The sequence below is a fragment of the Aureobasidium pullulans genome, assembly GCF_000721785.1.
Source record: "Aureobasidium pullulans EXF-150 unplaced genomic scaffold scaffold_4, whole genome shotgun sequence".
In the NCBI taxonomy this organism is placed as follows: Eukaryota; Fungi; Ascomycota; class Dothideomycetes; order Dothideales; family Saccotheciaceae; genus Aureobasidium; species Aureobasidium pullulans.
Genome location: NW_021941024.1, coordinates 1,114,894 through 1,135,332, shown reverse-complemented (window position 1 = coordinate 1,135,332; position 20,439 = coordinate 1,114,894). Strand labels below are relative to the sequence as shown.

At 49.6% G+C, this 20,439-nt stretch overlaps 7 protein-coding genes across 7 annotated transcripts; 5 read left to right on the top strand and 2 right to left on the bottom strand.

Annotated features, from left to right (window-relative positions):
• Positions 1-1,258: 1,258 nt before the first annotated feature.
• M438DRAFT_268595 (cysteine proteinase) lies at positions 1,259-2,862 on the top strand (the record flags this gene model as incomplete). The annotated part of the gene is made up of 6 exons (XM_029900268.1): positions 1,259-1,333; positions 1,416-1,502; positions 1,558-1,621; positions 1,680-1,939; positions 1,990-2,264; positions 2,319-2,862. The coding sequence occupies 6 exons, from the start codon at positions 1,259-1,261 to the stop codon at positions 2,860-2,862; spliced, it is 1,305 nt and encodes a 434-aa protein (XP_029763415.1).
• Positions 2,863-4,275: 1,413 nt separating this feature from the next.
• Positions 4,276-4,860, bottom strand: M438DRAFT_165265 (uncharacterized protein). Its single transcript, XM_029899072.1, has one exon. The coding sequence runs from the start codon at positions 4,756-4,758 to the stop codon at positions 4,372-4,374; it is 387 nt and encodes a 128-aa protein (XP_029763414.1). The 5' UTR covers positions 4,759-4,860; the 3' UTR covers positions 4,276-4,371.
• Positions 4,861-6,466: 1,606 nt separating this feature from the next.
• On the top strand, positions 6,467-6,956 carry M438DRAFT_165269 (uncharacterized protein). The gene has a single exon (XM_029899073.1). It carries the CDS (start codon positions 6,647-6,649, stop codon positions 6,905-6,907), a length of 261 nt encoding a protein of 86 aa, XP_029763413.1. The 5' UTR covers positions 6,467-6,646; the 3' UTR covers positions 6,908-6,956.
• Positions 6,957-7,742: 786 nt separating this feature from the next.
• M438DRAFT_165258 (uncharacterized protein) lies at positions 7,743-8,319 on the top strand. The gene has a single exon (XM_029899071.1). The coding sequence runs from the start codon at positions 7,825-7,827 to the stop codon at positions 8,140-8,142; it is 318 nt and encodes a 105-aa protein (XP_029763412.1). The 5' UTR covers positions 7,743-7,824; the 3' UTR covers positions 8,143-8,319.
• A 1,975-nt stretch (positions 8,320-10,294) lies between these two features.
• On the top strand, positions 10,295-11,580 carry M438DRAFT_372758 (uncharacterized protein; the record flags this gene model as incomplete). The annotated part of the gene is made up of 3 exons (XM_029908369.1): positions 10,295-10,297; positions 11,280-11,342; positions 11,398-11,580. 3 exons carry the CDS (start codon positions 10,295-10,297, stop codon positions 11,578-11,580), a joined length of 249 nt encoding a protein of 82 aa, XP_029763411.1.
• Positions 11,581-12,443: 863 nt separating this feature from the next.
• On the top strand, positions 12,444-13,363 carry M438DRAFT_268241 (deoxyribose-phosphate aldolase; the record flags this gene model as incomplete). The annotated part of the gene is made up of 2 exons (XM_029900237.1): positions 12,444-12,647; positions 12,701-13,363. The coding sequence occupies 2 exons, from the start codon at positions 12,444-12,446 to the stop codon at positions 13,361-13,363; spliced, it is 867 nt and encodes a 288-aa protein (XP_029763410.1).
• A 5,898-nt stretch (positions 13,364-19,261) lies between these two features.
• M438DRAFT_268807 (F-actin-capping protein subunit alpha) lies at positions 19,262-20,285 on the bottom strand (the record flags this gene model as incomplete). Its single annotated transcript, XM_029900287.1, has 5 exons — positions 19,262-19,297; positions 19,353-19,650; positions 19,707-20,103; positions 20,160-20,178; positions 20,232-20,285. 5 exons carry the CDS (start codon positions 20,283-20,285, stop codon positions 19,262-19,264), a joined length of 804 nt encoding a protein of 267 aa, XP_029763409.1.
• Positions 20,286-20,439: the final 154 nt, after the last annotated feature.

The following is a 20,439-nucleotide window of genomic DNA, read 5'->3' as shown; positions in this document are numbered from 1 at the left end:
CTTTCGGAGCCGCCCAATGATCTTCTGCGGCCCGGAAGCTCCTAGTTGATTAGCTGGCATCAAACCCAGCCTACCATCGACGAACCCTGTGCGTTCAGATTAGCACCCACTCCGTCGGGTCGAGGAGCACCCACTTCGCTAGGTCTCCCGACCTGTCGCATTTTGCTCCAAAGAGACGCTGTCCAAAGTTTGGTTCCCACTCGGCGCGCTGGATGTTTTCGATATTAAAATCACATTGTAAGAATATGACGATTTCATCTGAATCGCTAGCAAGGTGTCATGTCCTCGTATCTCTACTCGGAGCTGGCGTGCCGACCCTCGTCGACCGAATTTGTCTCACAGACAATCCATTATATCTTGTCCCACTCGAAGATCAGCCTCTGTTTCACAGTACAGGTGTGGTGATAGTTTGATGTGCATGAGGCGCCGAGTCTAGTGGTTTTCTAGATTGGCTCCCAGCTTTGGATCAGTTCCAGTCGATTGCCACGCTCCATCTTCGTGACCCGATCGGATATGTATGCTCTGATACATTTTTTCCCGGCACGCGTTTTTGGTGCCTGGCAGGAATCAAGCCGCATGACCTATACTCTCTTCGCATCTCTTCATATAGTACCCCCTGTATCCTCTTGTTCTACTGCAGCAAGGGAACCGAACATTTGCTCAACCTTTCCCAGACTTACGGATCCCTCTCTTCTCTGCTCCCATCGTTGTGCCAGTACCTCCCCGGCTTCCTGCACCTCAATCTATCACGTAGGGGACAAGGCTATTGTGTGAAAAAGCCCATCCACCCCTCACGCCCACGGCCTGCGTGATAGACCTCCTGCTACCTCGGTGTTTTTCTTGTTTCGTCTTTTGCTCGTCTCTTCCATCATTCTTTGCTTCTCAAGCTGCCCGCTTGCCTGCCTGCCTGCCTGCTTCGCTCTTGCTTTCGCTTTCCACACCCGGCAATAATCAGCATCCTTCAAATACGACCCGTCCAATCGCTTGATATACTCTGACCATCATCGCCATGTACACTTACGTGGGAGTGCCCAACTACTATCAAGGCGATCGAATGTATCCCTATGGCGATTATTCGTCGTACACCACGTCGTACCGGCCAGCAGAGATGCAGATGCCAATGCGGCCATCGGCGCTTGGAATGCCCGAGCTTCATCATCAGCACCACCACCATCACCAGCCCTTGGTCGACCACTCTCAATTTATCCACTCTCATCAACACCAACAACCTCAACAACCCCGACACACGCCTGCAGCTATGGCATATTCACAGTCTGAAGACGAGATGGCACAGCTTCAGAAACTGTCGGCCGAGTTCCAACCTGAAGTGACGGTGAGTTTCCTCCCTTCCCCGCATCCGTTCGTGTCGTCGTCGCACAAGCTTTCGGACCCCGTCAACTGATGCGTTTTCACAGGGACCCTTTGTCAGTGAAAAGCAACTGACGAGTGCTCTCATTGAAGAGTATGCTGCTGCTGACCCAGTCTACCGCACAAAAACATCGGTACGGATTATCCTGTTGTGGACTTCACCACTGGTTACTGATTTCACTATCTTAGGCACTTCCCCACAAGTACTCTCACTACCGCACTACTCGTGGAGATGGGAGATGTGGCTGGAGAGGTAAGCTACGACCCAAGTTTTGACACTCCCTATGCGCATGTTCTAACGGGATCATAAGCTGTCGCTTTTGGCTACTTCGAGAACCTCTTTCGTTTTGGTGACAGAACCAAGTTCTTGGAAGAAGAAACTCGCCTAAAGTCTCTGGGAAATGTCATCAACATGGCTGGCTACAGCCAGTTCATCTGGGAAGACTTTGCTGACGAGATCCATGGTCTGTTACGCAAGTGCATGTCAGCCGATGCTTCTAAATCCGAAGCCTTCCTCCTCGAGCATTTCAACAACGAGGAAACCCAGAACGGAATCATCACATACCTCAAGGTAGGCCATGGTTTTTCCCATATTGCTTGATGATATACTTACCATAGCAGACACTTACCTCAGCATGGATGAAAACTCGCCCGAACGACTATGCTCCCTTCGTGCTTCCTCACACTGTTCCCAGCTACTGCGACGCCAACATCGACCCTCACCAGATCGAGATCGATCATCCTGGAATGCAAGCCTTAACTGACGTCTTGCTCAAGCCTGCCGGTGTCTCTTTGGAAGTCATCTACCTTGATCGCAGTGCTGGCACGGAGGTCAACGCTCATCAGTTCGCGCCTGGCCTTTCGAGTAGTCAGATCATCCGTCTTCTCTACAGACCGTAAGTCACTCTTGCTGGGCGGCACTCTATTTTCACGACTAATCCATCTCTTAGCGGTCATTACGACATATTGTATCAGCCAGATCAAATCTTCACGCAGCCACCACCAAGCCAGCCTATCGCTGTGCCAACATACCTGCAGTCGTCGCTCCACCACTACGAAGAGCCTGTCATGGACCTTGGCATGTCCGACTTTATGACCATGATCCCTGGAATGTCCTTGCTTTCAAGCCAGTCCAACTGGATGCCCAACCAATTCTACGGTGTATCCGACTACTCCGCCCCCACTTCTGCTATGCCACCTCCTCCTGTGCAAGCGCCTGCACCTATGTCTGTCCAGCACCACGCACCGCCGGCTCCCGTGTCTGCTGTCACGCCTGCTTATGCTCCCGCGGCTCAGACTCCCTCGCCCACCTCAACCACTGATTACGCGTTCTCACCCGTTTCGCAGACCACGTTCTTCAACTACGATCAGCTCAGCTATGGCGGCAAGGGCAACTTCAGGCCATCCACGCACATGTTTGAACAAAACGGACAGAACGTTGCAGCCGCGACTGCTCAGAACTCTGTTTGTCAGACAGCACAGTTCAAACAGTAAGTCTTGACCATCAGTCTGTTTCGATGAGGTCACTAAACTCGTACAGTTCTCATTTCAACCGTACCCACTTCCTAAACCCAGAGTTCCATCCTGAAGAATGGGACCCGAGCAAGGAATACATTGTGCCCAATACACGTAGCAAGAGCAAGTCGAGCCGTTGATCGCGCACGACTCTTGCTTGCATACGGCAGCTCGATCGTCCATAATCTATCTGGCCCAAGCACTATTTGCGCCTTCCACTCATTCGCAATCGACAGCCAACAACAAACCAGCAGCATGACGACGTAACGACATAAGACATTTCTCAGGGTCACCCCTTTTCCTTAATATCTTCTCTGCTTTCCATCAGAACTTCAGTTTATCAAGTCGCGCCAAAGTATCATTTAGCGAAGGCGTTCCCAGTGCGCCTCGAGAGCATCTTTGCGTTTCCTTTATTTCCTTCTTCCTTTGTTCTTTTTGCTGGACAACCTTAGGATCGGCGTTCGAAGGGGTTTATGAGAAGGTTATTATGACGATATGTCTTAACGCCTGCGGATATCTCTAAAGAGAACCGAGTCAAAAATCAGGGGAGTTTCAGGGTTTCTTGAAGTCGCTTTCACGGAGTCGCTACTCCTTCTCTCGGACACGCAGGACCAGGGGTCGATACGATGTTGTTTCCTTTCTACTAGGTAGTTTCTCAATCTAACATCAACCTCTCCACTTGGCGTCGATTGCAAAGAACCATTCACCAACCTCGTGCCTGTGACATTCGATTTGTCTCTGTCGTCTCAACACATTCCCGGCAGTTCGAATTGCAAAATCGGATGAGCAACTTATTGCGTATTCAGGGCTACGGGTCATGGCCCACCGTCAGTGCTCTTCAGCCATGCTCCAGCCACCTCGCAGTCAAGCTCGGGGCTCTCGGTCACAGCGCCGGACCGCTCCGTACCGTCAGTTTGACAGGAGTATCAACCACCTGACAGCTCATCAACTTTACTGTATCAATTCACAGCTAAAGTTCTTGCAAATTAGCAGACTATTCTAGGAAATTTGAAGATGACCAACATTTCCGCGCTGAAGCGAAAAATGATGTGTTGTCCTTGGCGCATTCGTCGCGATCTCTTTCCACGACCCGGATATACGTACTCCTGAATAATGGTTGAATCTCTTGCGTCTCTAGATCTATGGGTCGTGGTCTGTCAAGCATTTAGCACCTACAGTAGTCAGAGGTAAGAAAGGTAAATATATTGATTGACTAGTAAAAGGATGATGATTGACAAGCTCCATACTGCTAGAGGGACGGGATCAGATCTTGCCCCGGCCAATCACTCGAGCGATCCGTGCCGTCGGCTCGCAGCTCTTCCCACTCCCCGAAAACGTTGTTTCCTTTTCTTCACGTCGCGTCCTTCGGTCTCCACCATCGCCCATTGACCTAAAAAAGGCTTCATTCACAAGTTTGGACCGGACAGATCTCGAACTTCGTCACTTCCCCTTTTTTGTTATGGATTCATTTCATCTATCCATGTGAACTCAGGAGACCGGAGATACGATGCAATCATGCAAGTGATTTCTGTCAATTAAGTGGGTCGTACGGGTACATTGCTCTCCCTGGCAGAAAGACGTCTTCACGCTATCACAAGTAGGCTCGACCGGCATAAGGTACACGTCTCTTGTCGAGTGACCTTGGAGCTTATACTCGGAGCCCTTGCCGCCCTTTAAGGTTGATGGGTCTATCGACAAGTCTAGTCCTACATCCTTTTCTTCTTCTACATCGCATTCGAGTATCCAACTGTCAATTATCAGGGACTTCCGCGGGTCGTCTCCCTGTCCCCAAAATCCAGAAGGCGCCAATGCAAGTAATATATTGCGCAAGCCTCGAGCGTCAGGCCTACGCCGCGCGCGTCTAACCACAGCCATCCATCGTTCCCCCGTCGATCAGCCATCTCGATAGTTCTTGTTGTTGGTTTCTCGCGCTCCCGTCACTTTGGATCTTTAATATATCTAACCCATGCTCAAAATAAGCTGCTGAGAAGCTAAACAATAGTCAAGGCAGGACTGGGAGAGAAGAGTTCGTCCGAGTGTGCCCCGGTGTATAAGAGAGCAGCCTCATCTAATTGCTCATGCAATGCATCTCTCGCGCCGAACTGCGCGCTACGACAATTCCTGGTTTGTTGCCCTTGTTCTCGTCCGGTTTCAGATTCCCTGGCCTTTCGACATCACTCGGGAAATCTCATGATCATCGATTGTTGACGAGTCAGCAATCCTACTCGAGTCACGAAGGATCACCTCGGCATGGGACCTCTCGCCTGGGACTTTATGTTAGACATCCTGACCCTGTGTCCTTGGTCTTCCATGTCCCAACATCAGGGGTCGGATCTTTATTCGAACACCTGTGGCTCATCCTTCCGTTGTCTCGGAGAAGATTCAATCTTCAGGCATCCTGCAGGTCGACCAACACAGCGACAATAGATCTCGTCGCCAAGATCGGCAACCACTTTGAGATGATATCTCCTTGCTTCGGGTTCTCCGAACCGGTATCTACAGCTGAATACTGAATGCACGTGTTGTCCGAAAGGACAAACGCCCTCCGGCACTTGTCTCACGCGTGCCTGCTGCAAGGGACCATGATGCACTGCGCCGTCAATGCCCAGATCACGGATGAATGATTCCAAATCGCCCGATTCAGTGATCTGGCAATGGTGACCCCTGTTTCAAGAGAGCCCAAAAACAAACCTGATGACTGCAAGCACTGAACATGAGAGCTGCCGGCAACCGCTGCGAACGAGAAAGCAGGATGTTTCGCATGTCCACCTCGCTTCTCTGTCGGTATCCCTGGCCCCTGCTCTGCATCGAGGAAAGCAGCTACCCAACGTATATTTGATACCCTCATCGATCTTCGATGCAATGTACACGATACCTGCCAGATTGACAGGTCTTCATCGCAAGCCTTCATCTATTCAGATCTGATGGCAAGATTTGTAGGTTCTTAGCGGCACTATGTCCTACTCAGACCATTGCGATGGTCATACCACGATGCTTATTAGCGTTCCTCGGGATCTTCTGGCTTCTGCTTATCTGGAGCTGAGCGCTGCAAGATTGCATGATCGAGACCCCTGGTGCAGACGAGAGAACGACCAAGCAACAGCTGCTCGATCGTCGTCAGATCCCAAACACCTTGTCCGCCCGATCACGACATTGTGATGAGCAGGTAAGTAAATGAGCAGATTCACTAAGCGTCATTGTGTCCATGATCAACGCAACAGAAAGCACAAAAGTACGGATTTTTCAAGTCCCAAAAGGTGACATGGAGACCCTGCTCTCATCAACCCTCCTCTCCAATTCCATAACAACACACGCAGATGTTGCACGTGTAAAAGACAATTCTGTTCCCGTCATATTGTTTTATATCTTAGTCGATAGGGGAGACTGTCTACGGCGCTTCTGAACATCACAACTACCTACAAATCCTCTGATCAATCAACCTACTGCACTCTGACAAGCAGATTACATCATCCTCGGATCTTTCAATCTCCTTATCAATTTGGGGTGGTGGCATCGCACACCCTGGAACCACGATGTAGAAATGCAAAATATCTTTGCAATTCATCAAAATGCCCACTCAGAGTCGAGGAAACCAGCCCAATTCTCAGAGAATGGACACCATCTCAGCGATAATCCATACCCTACCTTTATGCATCAAAACGCAGGATCTTTTCCAAACTATCAAGCTGTTCAGCGAGAGTCCGACTAAGGATGAGATCCAGGCTCTCACTGGACATCTTGTAAAATCTGAAAGAGATCCTGCATGTTCACAGGTATAAGAACAGGAGGTCATGGTGAGCTAGGATGCTTTTTGGTGGTCTCCAATATTGGTCTCTCCTTCTTCTGGTTTTTGGTCTTTCCTTCCTCTCTGGTATATTCAGTTGTAGGCTGGGCCTTCCTCTTCAGAGGGCTTTCGTGGATCGTGCCTTCTTGTTCGGTATTTGTTGTCCTCACTCGCTTCTTCCTTTCCAGTCGCAGTTCGTTAGTCGCTCTGTCCCCCTGGTGTCCATTGCAGCCTCGTTAAACGAATGACTCAGTCGTTTAGTCGCAACTTCTGTTTGAGTAGTTCTGATTCTCGGTCGTCCCTTCTTGTTCGAGCCAAATTTGTGGGTTGCTCTTTCCTTATGTGTGTATCCCTTCCTTCATCATTTGTCCGGTTGCTCCTTCTTTTCTGGTGATTCCCTTTCTTGATCGCTCCTTCCTCTCTGGGTGACTTTTATGGGTCGTTCCTTCCTCTACAGTTAACTCTCGCGGGTCGGTCTTTCTCCATTTGTTTGACGGTTCCTTTCTGTATGGTAAAGCTCATCCTCGATCACTCCTTCCTTTTCTTAGAACGAACTGTTATTCGTTCTTTCCTTTTTTGGAATGAACAAATGCAAGCAAGCAAGAATGCTGAAGGAGCGAGGGCTATAGAGCTAAACGATAAGGAAGAAGCGAGCTTGTTGGTTATGGGAGGAAATGATTTCAATGCATAATGCCTTCGTAGAGCAATCGATGGGGACAGTCCAGAACGATGAACGTGCTAACCTAAGCCATCTAGACTATACAAAAAACATGTTTGTAGACTAATTTTCACGTTATGACTTAGTTTGTCTTGTGTTCGTAAGCCTATAATGTTGTATTAACAGATTTAGGTCGTAGGATGTAAATGACTGTGCGTGGAAAGTTGCAGCATTTTGATAGTGGTTATTATCTTTCGATTTGTATGGAAACGAAGCCATTCACACAGACAGCAACGAGTTATAGACTCTTCTTGCTTACCGTACCTCCACTATGAAGCCAGAAGTGGTCAGCAGATGCGATGTACTCTTCCCAAGCGTACGATTTTCAACTGTGCCTAAATCGTTCCTACAAGACTACTCTTTACGCTGACTGCTAGGATATGGCTATGTTCATAGAAAGCTGAGGTAGAGATACGGTTCAGGTCTGCTCTTGGTACATATGTACCAGAATGAGCAAGATGTCAATTCCTGTGCTGGATGTCTCTCTATACGAAGTCAATCGACATTGCAGAAGCAAAATGACAAGAGTACATATACCGACACAGCAGATCCAGCTTCCATCAGTCAGCAGCCAGTTCACTCAGTGAACTTGATCATCAGACCTGCCGGGGTAGCTCAATCGGTAGAGCGTGTGGCTCTTATCATTGTCATAAGCACAACCTCAAGGTCGCGGGTTCGAGCCCCGCCTTCGGCTATTCCTATACATTCAGCTGTCTGTTTCTTTTTGTTTTGTCCTGGTGGTGTTGAGGGTGGATAGACCGGGAGTAGAAATGATTTTTTTTATGCCAAGGCAAGCTTTGACGAAGTTGCGCGTGGGATTGGGAATTTTGCGGGGTAACAGGGTCCAGGCGTTGAAGAAAAAATTGACTTGGCAAGAAAATGTTGAATGAACTTTTTGGAGGACAAACCGACCTGCATGCAGCAAAAAGGGAGTGAGTGTCGACCATCAAGAAGATGGGGCCTCGCCGGGAATGGAGCTAAAGAAAAAGGTGTTTACATGCTCTCTCTCAATCAAAAGTGCTTTTACCAAATTTTCCAAAAATCCCGAACCTTCACCACCTCTTTCACACTCCCTCCCTCTACCAAAAACGATGCTACAACAAGCAAAAGATGGGGTCTCGCCGGGAATCGAACCCGGGACCACTCGCAATTGGCTTAGAGTTTTCAAGAAACAGCAGAAGCTGTATCTCCCTAAGCGAGTATCATACCGCTAGACCACGAGACCGGATCAGGAATGCTGATGTTGTTGAAGTGTGCTTCGCTGGTACAGTATATGTATCTGCGACAGCGTGGATTGTGCTTCTGATTTCGAACATGAGTCAGACGTCGAACAAACATGTACAATCATCCCTCGGAAGTTTGTCTTCACAGAGTACACCATCGTGAACTTGGCGGTCTGGGGACATGTCTGTGCCAGCAGAGCTTCGAGCAGTCTTTTGGGTAAACCATCTGAGATCTCGTGACACGGCGGAAGCAAATGCTTACACCCGAAAGCCTGGTTTCGAAAGGGTTGTGTCTTTCATCCGAGATTCATTCGGCCCAAGACCAGTCAGACGATGGACTAGTGGAACACCATAAGTCGCGGCATCACATACAGCTCATGAATGCATAGTGCTCTCGAAGAGACCAGAAGAGCAGTCGTATCTAGGAAGCTGGCAAGCTGTATCGTAACAACTGTGTCGCAGAATGGTAGCATCCACTCTCGCTCCTCTACCTTTTTGGTGATCTCGAGTCGTCCATTTTTCGCTGCCTAGATGGATCTCACAGCCCTGGTCAGGCTATCTCTGTGTCATTCACGAACCCTGTTATGTCCTGATATGGCCACTCCTTATGATCTTTGCACATGGTGCGGCAGTTCCACTCCGGAACAATTGCAGGGAACGGTAGAGACTCTGTCGACTACTTCAGTGCCCGTTGCGTCAGATGTGCTTCGGCGAATAACGTTGCAGATATTTTGCTCTTAGTGACATCAAGTCGTTGCAAGGCTATGGCAAGAGAGAATCATACGCTTGGTAGTTGTGTACTGCCGATGTTTCTCAGCTTAGTCCAAGGCTGATCGGAAGCCAGAAGATTCGACGTTGATGAAGAATTTAATCGTTCCAAATATTGTCGCCAGTCGGAGTTGATTGTACGAACTTGTGAGATGGCATGAAGCTTCAGCTTGCGACAAAGTCATCAGCAGCCAACCACTGCTACAAATAGAATGAGGTTTTGGAGAGGTGAGCAAGCGGATTGAGATCGGTCCCGAACAAAGCGTAAGTCGAGTGAAGATCGTACCAATGATTGACCTCAAGCGACAAGTTGCATGGCTGCGACTTCCTGATGACATCTGAGCAGTAGCAGCTCAGGTCATGATAAAGATGACCGTGCGCCTTCCTCATCGGCCTGGCCGGATAGGTGCAACAATGTTGGCAAGGATTCATAGAAGGTCCTGCGAAGTCTCAATGGCTGTAGCGGCATGACTATCCGACAAGGCTTTCTGGAATTTGCAAGAATGCGCTCAAGAGCAGATCTCGAAAATATCGAGGTCTTCCTATATTCGAACTTGACTAGGGACCATCAAGGAGGCGGAATTTTAAGTCAAATAAAGAGGTTGGATTTGATCGTCACAGAATTGGACGAATACCCAAGAAGTGCATCTGGTTGTGGAGGTTCGGGTTGGAGGTGTACTTGCTGATGACATAAGAGGATACTCCCCAAGATGAGGTTTGGCCTGTACGACTTCAAGCAAATAGGTTTCTCTCGCCAGAGTGTCGATTGTTTGTGCCCCAAAAGCGCATCAGCGCATAGCGTCGAGGGAGTGGCAAGCGATGGCGAAGGAGTGTAGTCAGTTGTTCCAACATTCGGATTATAATCGTAGGTTATGGTTGCCGACGACAGGTTCTAGAGGGCGTTGCATGGCTGATGCCATGGTCAGGAGGTCGTTCGTGATGAGCAGCGAGGACGATCCTAAGAAGCAAATATGCCTTGCAATACGGACAGCGCTGTCTGCTGCTCTTCTTGTGCATCATCTCAATGACGCATGCCTGTGATGAGCAGATAACCGTAATGGGACATCGCGACATCAGTGACGGTTGTTCGCATAGTAGTCAGTAGGCCGGTGTGTGCAAGTGAGCGGTATCGAACTTCGAGTGAACAAGTATCATTACAAGATATGGAAAAGTACTCGAGTAGATGTGAGGGTGGTGATGATGAGGTTGCCGGGTCAAAGGCGTTCATCGGCCGAGTGAAGCTGGTCGCCACCGTAGAGGGGGAAGTTTGCAACACATCATCGCAGAGCATGATCTAGAGCAAGCAAGCAGATGATAGAAGGCGATAGACTTCACAACCAGAAGCAAAAGGAAGCACATGACATGTTGCAGAATAGAAGTGATGGCCGGTGATGGTCGAGTGAGAGGCAAAGCACGGACGAAAAGAGTTACTAAGCGGGTGCCAAGGCTCTAGTCCGCCCACAGTAGGCAAATTCAGCGGGAGCTTTATCCTCGCCTTTGCCCCGACTCTTTCGACCTGTCGACCGCGAGCCTACCTGCGAACCAGCACAGTCAAACACTCCAACCACTTACGCAGAGACTTTTTCATCAAAAACTCGTCAATTCAATACCGTCAAGATGGTAAGACCGACTCTCTCGGACCTCTGAGGCGCGCGCTGGACCACGGGTGGCAAATTCGACCGAAGACATCGAGAAGCACACGACATGAGCGACAACCATCAATCTACCATCGAACCCCGTCAATATCGCACACGGACAATCGATTCCCTCGCATAGCGAAGCGCTGTCAAGTCGCCGGAATATGTCGTCACCCGTCACCCGCCACCCGTCCACAGCGTCGCATCTCAGAACATCCGAACCTCGATATTGGCGCAAAGAGTTGGACTGACAGAGTGCCTTGTAGGTTCTCGCAGTCGATCTCCTCAACCCCACCCCTCAGGCCGAGGCCCGCAAGCACAAGCTGAAGGTGCGTACATCTGGACTCTGAATCAATCACACAAACACCATCTGACTTTACCCAGATGCTTGTCCCCGGCCCTCGCTCCTTCTTCATGGACGTCAAGTGCCCCGGTTGCTTCACCATCACCACCGTCTTCTCGCACGCCCAGACCGTCGTTGTCTGCGCCGGTTGCTCCCAGGTCCTTTGCCAGCCCACCGGTGGTAAGGCCCGCCTGACCGAGGGCTGCTCTTTCCGCAGAAAGTAAACGTCTCGTTGAACCAAAACAAAAAGAAAAGCATGGCTTTGGTTTTCGTAACGAGAAGTGGATGATGGATGAGGGTTGGACGGACGCAAATTATCAATCAAGCGGAATGGAATCCAATCAAGATGCACACACAACCAACAATGGTCAGCCGCGCGCATTGTGGATAGAAGAGGGAAACGCTCTCGCCCCCCAAAAAAAGCAACATGTTTCATGACCCAAACCCCGACAACCGTCGTCACAAAAAGGGAGTTCCGGATATCCAAGGCCTGAGCCACGGCTTTTTTCGTTTTCTCCTTTTTAACTGGTTTTTTGCTATCGTCAATGGAGTTTTTACTTCTTTCTTTGCTGTTCTTCTGTACATGTTGCATAGTGGAGATGAGATGGCATCGCCTACTTGTCTTCTAACGTTGTTACGTTGAGGAGCGAGGAGTTTGTATGCTATTGAGGAAGCCTACCTTTGCTTGCCTTGTTTTAGCTGCGCAAATTGATTTGTCCTCTGCTTGAAACCCGATGCTCGATGAATGCTAGTCTGACGTGACACGTGAAATGGTAAATGCTAGCCCTATCGTTTGAAGCGGAGAGCGATGGAACCCTGCATCATCGTGCGTGGTGGTGAAGATCATCAGTGTTTCAACTGCCAACGACTCCTCCATCTCATACTTGAAATGCCATCGCAAGTCGTGACATGAGTTCATGCAGGTTCAACGGGCAGTCCTACAGACAATTCGCGATGGCACGAGTCGATGAATCGGGCGTAGCACATGCAGAATGACTAGCGCCGTCGCATAGCATCCGCATGGGCGGCTACAAGAGAAAAGGAGGCCGCACCACGACTGACAAGGCAAGAACACAGTGTCGCCAGAATGACAACGAGATATACACCACAGGAATGGCGCGCCATCATCTCAGAGGTTGCGCGCGAGCTCGAGGTCTATGAACAAGATTACTGCCCCGACATTCGCAAAATCGACATTGCACGCACCATCGACCACACGCTACTCAAGCTTGATGCAAGCCCTAAGCAGATTGACGAGCTTTGTGGTGAGGCCAGAATAGCAAACTTTGCTGTACGTTCTCTTCGCTCGTCTACACTTCACGGCGCTGACAAAGTCCTTTCCAGAGCGTCTGCGTACGGCCCAACTATGTCGCCCAAGCGCATGCCAACCTCAAAGGCAGCGAAGTCTTGATCGCCAGCGTAATCGGCTTCCACCAAGGCACCCAAGACACATACTACAAGCTGCAAGAGACTCGGATGGCCCTGGCTGCCGGTGCACACGAACTTGACGTCGTCATCAACTGGCCTCAACTCAAGCAACAGGAGTACAGCGAAATCTACCACGAACTCGCTCTGATCCGCTCCATGGCCCCACAGCCGACCATCCTCAAACTCATCTTCGAGACCTCGCAACTCTGCTCCAGGGAAATGGTCGCCGCTTGTGCCATTGCCTCGGCCGCCAACTTCGATTTCGTAAAAACCTCTACAGGCTTTCTCGGACACGGCGCAAGAGTCGAAGACGTCAGACTGATGCGTGCTGCATGCGACTATCTGGCAGATAAACGTACCGACGGTCACAGAATGAAAGTCAAAGCCAGTGGAGGCGTGAGGACGGCCGAAGATGCCACCACTATGCTCAAGGCGGGTGCCAGCAGGCTGGGCACTAGTGGTGGTGTATGGATCGTCAAAGAAAGCAAGGAACAAGGAGTCAGAAAGTCAAGCCCCGTGCAAAGCGAGAGACGAGACTCGAGGCCCACTCTTTCCACCAGACTCTTCACGGATTATTGAGGATGAAAATAGGGGTAAGTGACTTTTGGTATGAATTAATGACTTCTTCTTCTGCTGTCTTTTGGTCTTCTGTTTGTTCCTCTTTTACTATCAACGCTTCTCTCTTCTTCTTCTCATATGTTGTCGCTGCCATGGAAAGATAGTTCTCGGACTCTCGGTCTCCTTGTTTTCCCGTTCCCGCTCCCGGCCACCTATCAGAACGCCCCAAGTTGTCTAAACTCCCTCACGCTAAGGTCCTTGCCTGGCATATATATTCTTCTAAAGTTGGGGTCCTTTGCTTGGTGGGATGGATGGTCAAAGTGGTTATGACATGCTAGTGTAAATCCCCGCCGGTTCGCCGGAAGGAGGTGTATCTAGTGAGACGTGGGTTCGATCCCTGCTCCTACCCACAAGTGCTTTTTTTGCCTTTTATGTTGTTGTTATTTTTTATGTCTACTTTGATCTCTTATGTTGGGGTTTCTGTTTTGCCGTCGCTGCCTCTCTTCGGCTACGCCCTTGGTTACAGCTTACACTACGGCCACCTGTCTTTCGTGACATTTATCCTATTAGTTCGCTTTACTAGCAACATTACTTGTTGTCGTAAAATTTTAGTTTGTGATCTTCCTTACATTGTACTTATCTTATCTTCCCTTGCTTTAATGTTTTACCCTTGCTTTGTGCTGGTATCGTATACAAGAATGTGCCTTATGATATGAGTCAGCAACCGTTCTGAGTGTATAAACAGACGCTTATACCATCGAAATGACAATGGCGGTGGCAGAGCCTTTGGAAGTCAAGATATTGGCGAGGAAATTGGAGATAACGCAGTTCTTTCGCTGTTCTCATTGCTGACAGTCGTGTCGTGAGCTTTGGTAGACTTGCGCTTCCTCTTGGTCATGATGCTGGTTGCTGAATCTGGCTGGTCGAAAACGACATGTAAATAGAGTTGAAGTATGAGTGAGTGGAAGAGTCAACGTTGATATGATGTTTGACGGAAGAGAGAGAACATGAAAGCGAGGTCGGAATTAGCCAGCACGTCCAGACGATACGAGCTGACTTTCTCTCGTTGACCAGACACGCGAGCAGCAGCAGCGCGAGCCCGCACAACTGGGGGATCCGTGATGGTGAGCTGGTATGCTCTAGACAGAAGTTGCGATTCAGATGGCGGTGTCGTAAACAGGTCGTGGAAGTCCTTCCTGGCCTCTCTGAGGGACTGGATCAGGGATGTGGCAGACATCAAATAGTCTTTGCATCTGTGGCGTTGAACACATTTTGTAATGGGAAGTGGCAAGCGAGAGAGTGGCGAAGTCGAGGTCTGCAGTCAGCCTAAATTGCTCTTGAGGTCTCTTAGACACCCTTGGCTTTCTGGTTTTTTAGCTGACCTCTGAGTTCAAGCGTGGCGAAGCATGCAATCGGAACCTCCAGTCATTTGAGATTGACAGCTCTTTGACCCTTTGACACTGACAGACGCGGATAAGAGTCGTCTTCTAGCCTGTCAGGAAGCAGCTTTTCAGCAAATATTGGTATAAGTGTTTCCACTTGTGCCTCGTCGATCTGGGTGCAGACTTCCGACACTCTCTCCAGCTCGGGATGGCGATCACGGCTAGCGCACCTAAGGGAACGACGACCTTGACATGGGGCGCCTGGTTTTCGGTATTGAATTGCGAGGTGTCCCTTTGTCAGGGCTCTGTATGTACTCGTGCTTCGGAGAAACATCGTTTGCTTCATGTGCTTACCCCTGCTTCTGGCAGACAGAGGATCGAGTGGAGTTATGAAGTTGGTTCAGTAATGTGCATCATGACTCTCACCACACGCTAACTTGGTTGCCATGTTCAATTGTTCAAATATTTCTCCGAACCAAGCTAGCCTGGTTCACGCATACGTGAGTCTGAGATGAGGTTGATAGTCTCAAGACTTTCTTCCAAAATCTCCTACTATCCCCTTCCTAAGAGCTAGACGAAGGAGGCTAGGTTGTACTAGGGCGAGGCACGGGTACACACGCATCTTGGGTTACTGCTGGGGTTATAAATTTGACAGCCAATGTAGACGGGACGCACAAGCTCAAGAGGACACTGACGGGATGCCCTGAATGAGATGAGTCTAGACCTCTTCGGTTTTCAGCGGCTCGAGCAAGAACACCAGAATTGGTTGGTCGGGGTAGTCTATGTTACCTGCAACAGTCCCATGCAGGGACAAGGTTTTTTGCATCTATCGCACTTGTATTCGGAGCCGTTCATTTCCGAGCTGGGTTTCTCGACGTATCTTTTAGGGTTCCGGTGATTCAAGGCGCGCTCGTGTTCTTCGACTGTGTGCTCGCTTCCAAACAGCTTGCCGCAGGTATCACATTTCCAGTGACTCAGGGCGTCCATGTGTTGTACGCAACTGTCCCATGAGCCAAACTCGCGGCTCCCCAACTTCAATCCCATCTGTTCATATCCAGTGATGGTGTGGCCCTGGGCCAAATCGGATGACAAAGTAGTCTTGTTCCAGGGATTGCCAGTATATAATCTTGGTCGAAAGGGGAACTGCAAGAATCATAGGTTTGCCACAGCAGGAACGGAAACACTGACAAGTCTGTCGGCTCAGCAAGCATGTCGGCTTGCTTGGACTCGTTCTTAATGTCGTCATTTAGCCACGAAGACGACTAGGAAGACCGCAGGGAGAGAGGGTCTGACGGGTCTGTAGATAGTGGTACTCCGGAATGCATTTCGCCTCATCGAAGAGACATCCACATATATAGAACACAACACTGAAAGGCGAAGAAGATAAGGCGACCGATCTCTCAAGCGAATTGTTGGTTTCACCGTCTGCTTATGGACATCTTCTGACTTGCGAAACTCTACGAGTATTTCCTCAACATCTCTGCAACAGAAACTTGGATCCGTACTTGGAGCATCGGAGTGCTTGCGAGAAAGCTTATATATTCGAGTATGGCGAGAGGAGCAAACCTGGAAGCTGTGTCTTGCATCTTCAACCAGTTTCTGTGTGTCGACTACGTGTCAGAAGACACGGTTGCTATAGCATGCTCAGTGATGACAAGCTTCCGCGGGAGTTCTACAGGTATATCAACATAGAGTGCCTTTAGCCTCTCTTCGTCTCCCCCTTTGTGCTCCGGTCGTGTACAACTGGGCAAGTTGGAATGATTCTGCTGTCGAAATCTGCAGGTGTGCATAGCAGATTGACAAGCTAGTTGAGTTGGGCGTTAATGTTATAGTATTACCCGTCCTCTTTGCGCCAGACAACAAAAGACCGCATACATAGTGTAGACTACGTATGATAGCTTATGAGTCAAAGCCCGAAGGCTATGGATTGGTGGAAGTATTCGGAGTATGTTAATAGTGCTTTTTTTTATCGAGTGGCTCGCAGTCTTCAACCAACTGCGCGATAGACACGGACAAGTCCCAGTAGTGTAGGAGAAACCGGCGAACGATTAGATTCTTCATATGCCAGGGAGTTGGTGCAGGATGTTGATGATGATGGCTTCGGCTACCTTTAACCAAATGTTTGCTTTGGGTCCAGGGTAGAGCCATGCTTCAACTTCTGTGAAAGCGGTTGAATATGATGCAGGATTCGGCTGGGTGGCAATTCTAGATCGAACCTGCAGCCGAGATGTATCCCAAGCGTGTCTATTCGCTGTCGGTCATTTTGACAACGCAAAGGCGGTGATCGTACATGCTCTCCACTAGAGCGCTTTGGTAGATCAGGTCATACTGGGCGTCGTTCATTGATGGCAGGATCTTGGGCTGACGAGATGCGTGAGCTGGCGATGACCTACATCTTGATGTCTATCTGCCTTTTTTTGTCACCGAGTATCTCCGCGGGCCAAATCTCTTGAGGAGGGCCTTTAGGTTGTTTGGATCGACTATGCAATGGGTGCATAGGAATGCCTCACCAAGTGCATAAAGATCCTTCAGATAGCGGCGGAGATCATCCTCCTGTCGATCTCTTGGCATGTACATGATCTCGATCGGCTGGTAATAACAATCAAGTTCTGTTGGGCATAGTTTGCTATCCTTAGCTTTCTCGTCGGGTGCTCAATAGAAGGCAGCCTTGGAAAATCCTGTTCTGAACCAGACCGAAGCTTCGATGCCCTCAAGCGACGTGTGATTGCCGATGTAGTGATCAGGTTGAGGAGCCCTTTGATGGGGCCCTAGGGTTTGCTCAATAGCTGCTAAGAAGTCGTCGACTTCGGGGTGACGAAGTCTTCCTTGAGCACGTAGGAGCGCCACGTTCCCGGCAAGCAAATCTTCCATCCGTTCGAGATGATGCTGATGCCAGAGAGGTCGGAAATCATCATCATAATCATCATCATCATCATCATCAAGAGTGGTGTGCTGATTGAGATTGCTTACGATAGAACATGATGCTCAAATTGATATACCGCTATACTCGTTGCGTCTCACGATGCCGTCATTCGCACATCCAGGGATCTCGAGCATATCAAGGTGCTTGAGCTCATGGTCGGCAGAGCACTGACTAGAGTGTGCATACTCGAGGCAGCCGCTTCTGGTGATCTCCAAGACGGGAGCGGATAACAATGTCCTTTCAGTCAAGGCATCTCGCTTTCGCTCAATTTGGGAGATGTTGCGGAGTTGACCATAAGATGGCACCGACCAGGCCTCTCGATCCTCCAGATCAGGCATGCAGAGCAATCAAGTATGTCTCTTTCAGGACGATATTTGACCCAACGTCGATTTGGATTGTGGTCATGTTGCGCGGAGATCTGAGGGTATAGAGGATGATGAAGGTCGGTTCCGTGCATCCAGTAGCTAAGTCCGTTGTAGAGGGAGATGTGGACGATTTTGACGTCGGGCATCAGATTGAACAGTCTGGAGGCAGCGCGGCCGCCAAAATCACAGCTGAGGTCGAGAGTACGGAGCTTATCCATGGGCCAGGTTTTTGCGTTGGTTGGCGAATTAGAGTCTGGACCCAGTCTCGAGAGCAACTCTCCCAACATTGTATTATCGTTGTTAAGGTCAAGACAATACCAAATCAACAACCATAAGCGGAACAGATAATATAGTGCGGCGAAAGAATGACTCAAAATGAGGTCCTCGATGCTGGCTTTGGCGAATGACCAACGGGGCCATATATAAGATAGGAAGAAAAGACAAAAGAAAAATGGCAGACACCAGGACGACAGGCCACTGGATATACAATAAATCTTTCGTGGATGGTAGTTGAGAGGAACATAACAGAAGAGGACTTTGAACTCCTGATTGAAGATGGCGCTCCTGACTCGACAAACCGAAAAGGACCGGAAGGAAATGCAACAGACTGGACAGGGAACAGCTGCATGTGTTTCGACCATGCGTATATAGTAAAAAAAAGGGGGGAAAGAGAGAAAGGTAGAACATTCCTGTGACCAGACTTCCACATCTATATAATGGAACAAAAGAAAGTGGAAGAGAAACGGAAGAGAATCACAAAGGAGAGAAACACACACAAACCTCAAGTTGACAAGGAAAGAAGGAAGCCAGGTTCTCAGAGAGGGGAGAACGAATTGATATATGCCTGCTTCTGGTCGCGGGTCGTCCCTGTCCAATGTCTAGTTCCCAGTTGCAATCTGCGGCGGGAAGCTGCATGGACCCGTAACACGCGTGTCTTCAGGGTCTAGATTTTAAATCTTCAAAAAATGTCGTGAATTGCTGATGGAAGGTAGAATTCATCACAGTGGTTCAGCTTTCGTTATTGCTTATCTTGATATAGATATTACTCACCTTGTTCCCTTACAGCGTGGCCAATTGATCACCGTAAGATGAGACTTCAGAATGTGTCTCAAGGGCTTAAATTGTCTGTATGCACAGAAGTCTGGGCACGGGAATATCGGGAGATAAACGCGGCTTCATGCTCGCTGGGAGGGAAGTAAACATGACGATTTGTACAGGGAAAAGGGAGTTTGTGTGATTCTTCATGATTCTATCTGGAGCGGCCGCCGCCGATATCTTGACCAAGCTGTTATACACATGTTAGCCCTGAATTGAACAATGCACCAAGTACGGAGACTCACTCTGTAGCCACTGATCTTCTCCCACTCAACCTTTTGGCGAGTGACGGGGAGCTGTCTTCGCAAACCCTTGAAGGCACCCTCGTTGAGTTTTGTAAAAGCCTGGTTGACTTCTGTCTGGTAGCTCTTCTCGATCTTTGCGATTTCGCGAACGGCGTCGCTGGCATTTGAGATTGAGACGGGCTTTGAGGTTTGAAGGCGGACGTTGCCGTCTTCATAGTAGTGGACGTCGATGTTAATGGCGCCGCTGAGAGATGAGTTGGAAGGCGAGAAGAGGTAGTGTGCACGCCAGCGACCATTCCTGTGTATACTATCTTAGCTTGGCTCTTCTGCCTGTAATGAAGAGTGAGGTCGTACCAGAAGTTGTTGGGGCTGTACTTGTTGCTGACAAGTACGAGAGCAACCTTGGTGTCATTCTCTGCAGGGAAGACACCCACGGTAGCAGCAGGGTAATGTTCATCGGCGTGTGTGCGAAGGGCCTTGTGCAGCTTCTGGATCAGGTCGGCATTTTGGCTGTCGAGAGAGTGGCTCTGGGCATTCGAGGCCTTCTGTTCGACGGGGTCAAAGTCGAAGGCGGTGTTGTTGGCGCTGTCGTAGTAACGGTTGTTGCCCAGGCTGTTGTACGGGCTGACCAGGACACTGCCACTGCTGCCCGGCAGCTTGACTGTGCTGAACTGTGTCTCGTGGTATTTGGTGATGGCGGGGGAGATGTTTGAGATGAGGCCGGACTCTGAAGGCGTCAAGGCCTTGATGTCTAGAGCAGTTCGTGAGCGTGGGTGCGGAGGGGTCGTTTGGGCGCTGTGCGTATACCGGTGATGACATTGGACAGCTATCAGGAGTTAGCTGCTGCGACTCGCACACCGGAACATGACTTCGAGATACCTCGCCTGGCGGAGCGTCCTCGACAAACGAGGATGCAATCTGTGTTGACGACATGATTGATTTGCTTGTGTTTGTGCAATTGCGACCTTGAGAACGAGGCCGTCGATGATGCTGGAGGTCGCGCCTCGGGGGTCTTTGCGGGGAAGGTGCGCCGAGCTCTCTCGCTCGTCCTATCACCCTGCTCGCATATTCTATCAGACAATAACTT

Bases quoted from the DNA above. Each gene is read 5' to 3' on its own strand.
- M438DRAFT_165258 (XM_029899071.1), top strand. From the start codon at position 7,825: ATGTACCAGAATGAGCAAGATGTCAATTCCTGTGCTGGATGTCTCTCT.
- M438DRAFT_165265 (XM_029899072.1), bottom strand. From the start codon at position 4,758: ATGGCTGTGGTTAGACGCGCGCGGCGTAGGCCTGACGCTCGAGGCTTG.
- M438DRAFT_165269 (XM_029899073.1), top strand. From the start codon at position 6,647: ATGTTCACAGGTATAAGAACAGGAGGTCATGGTGAGCTAGGATGCTTT.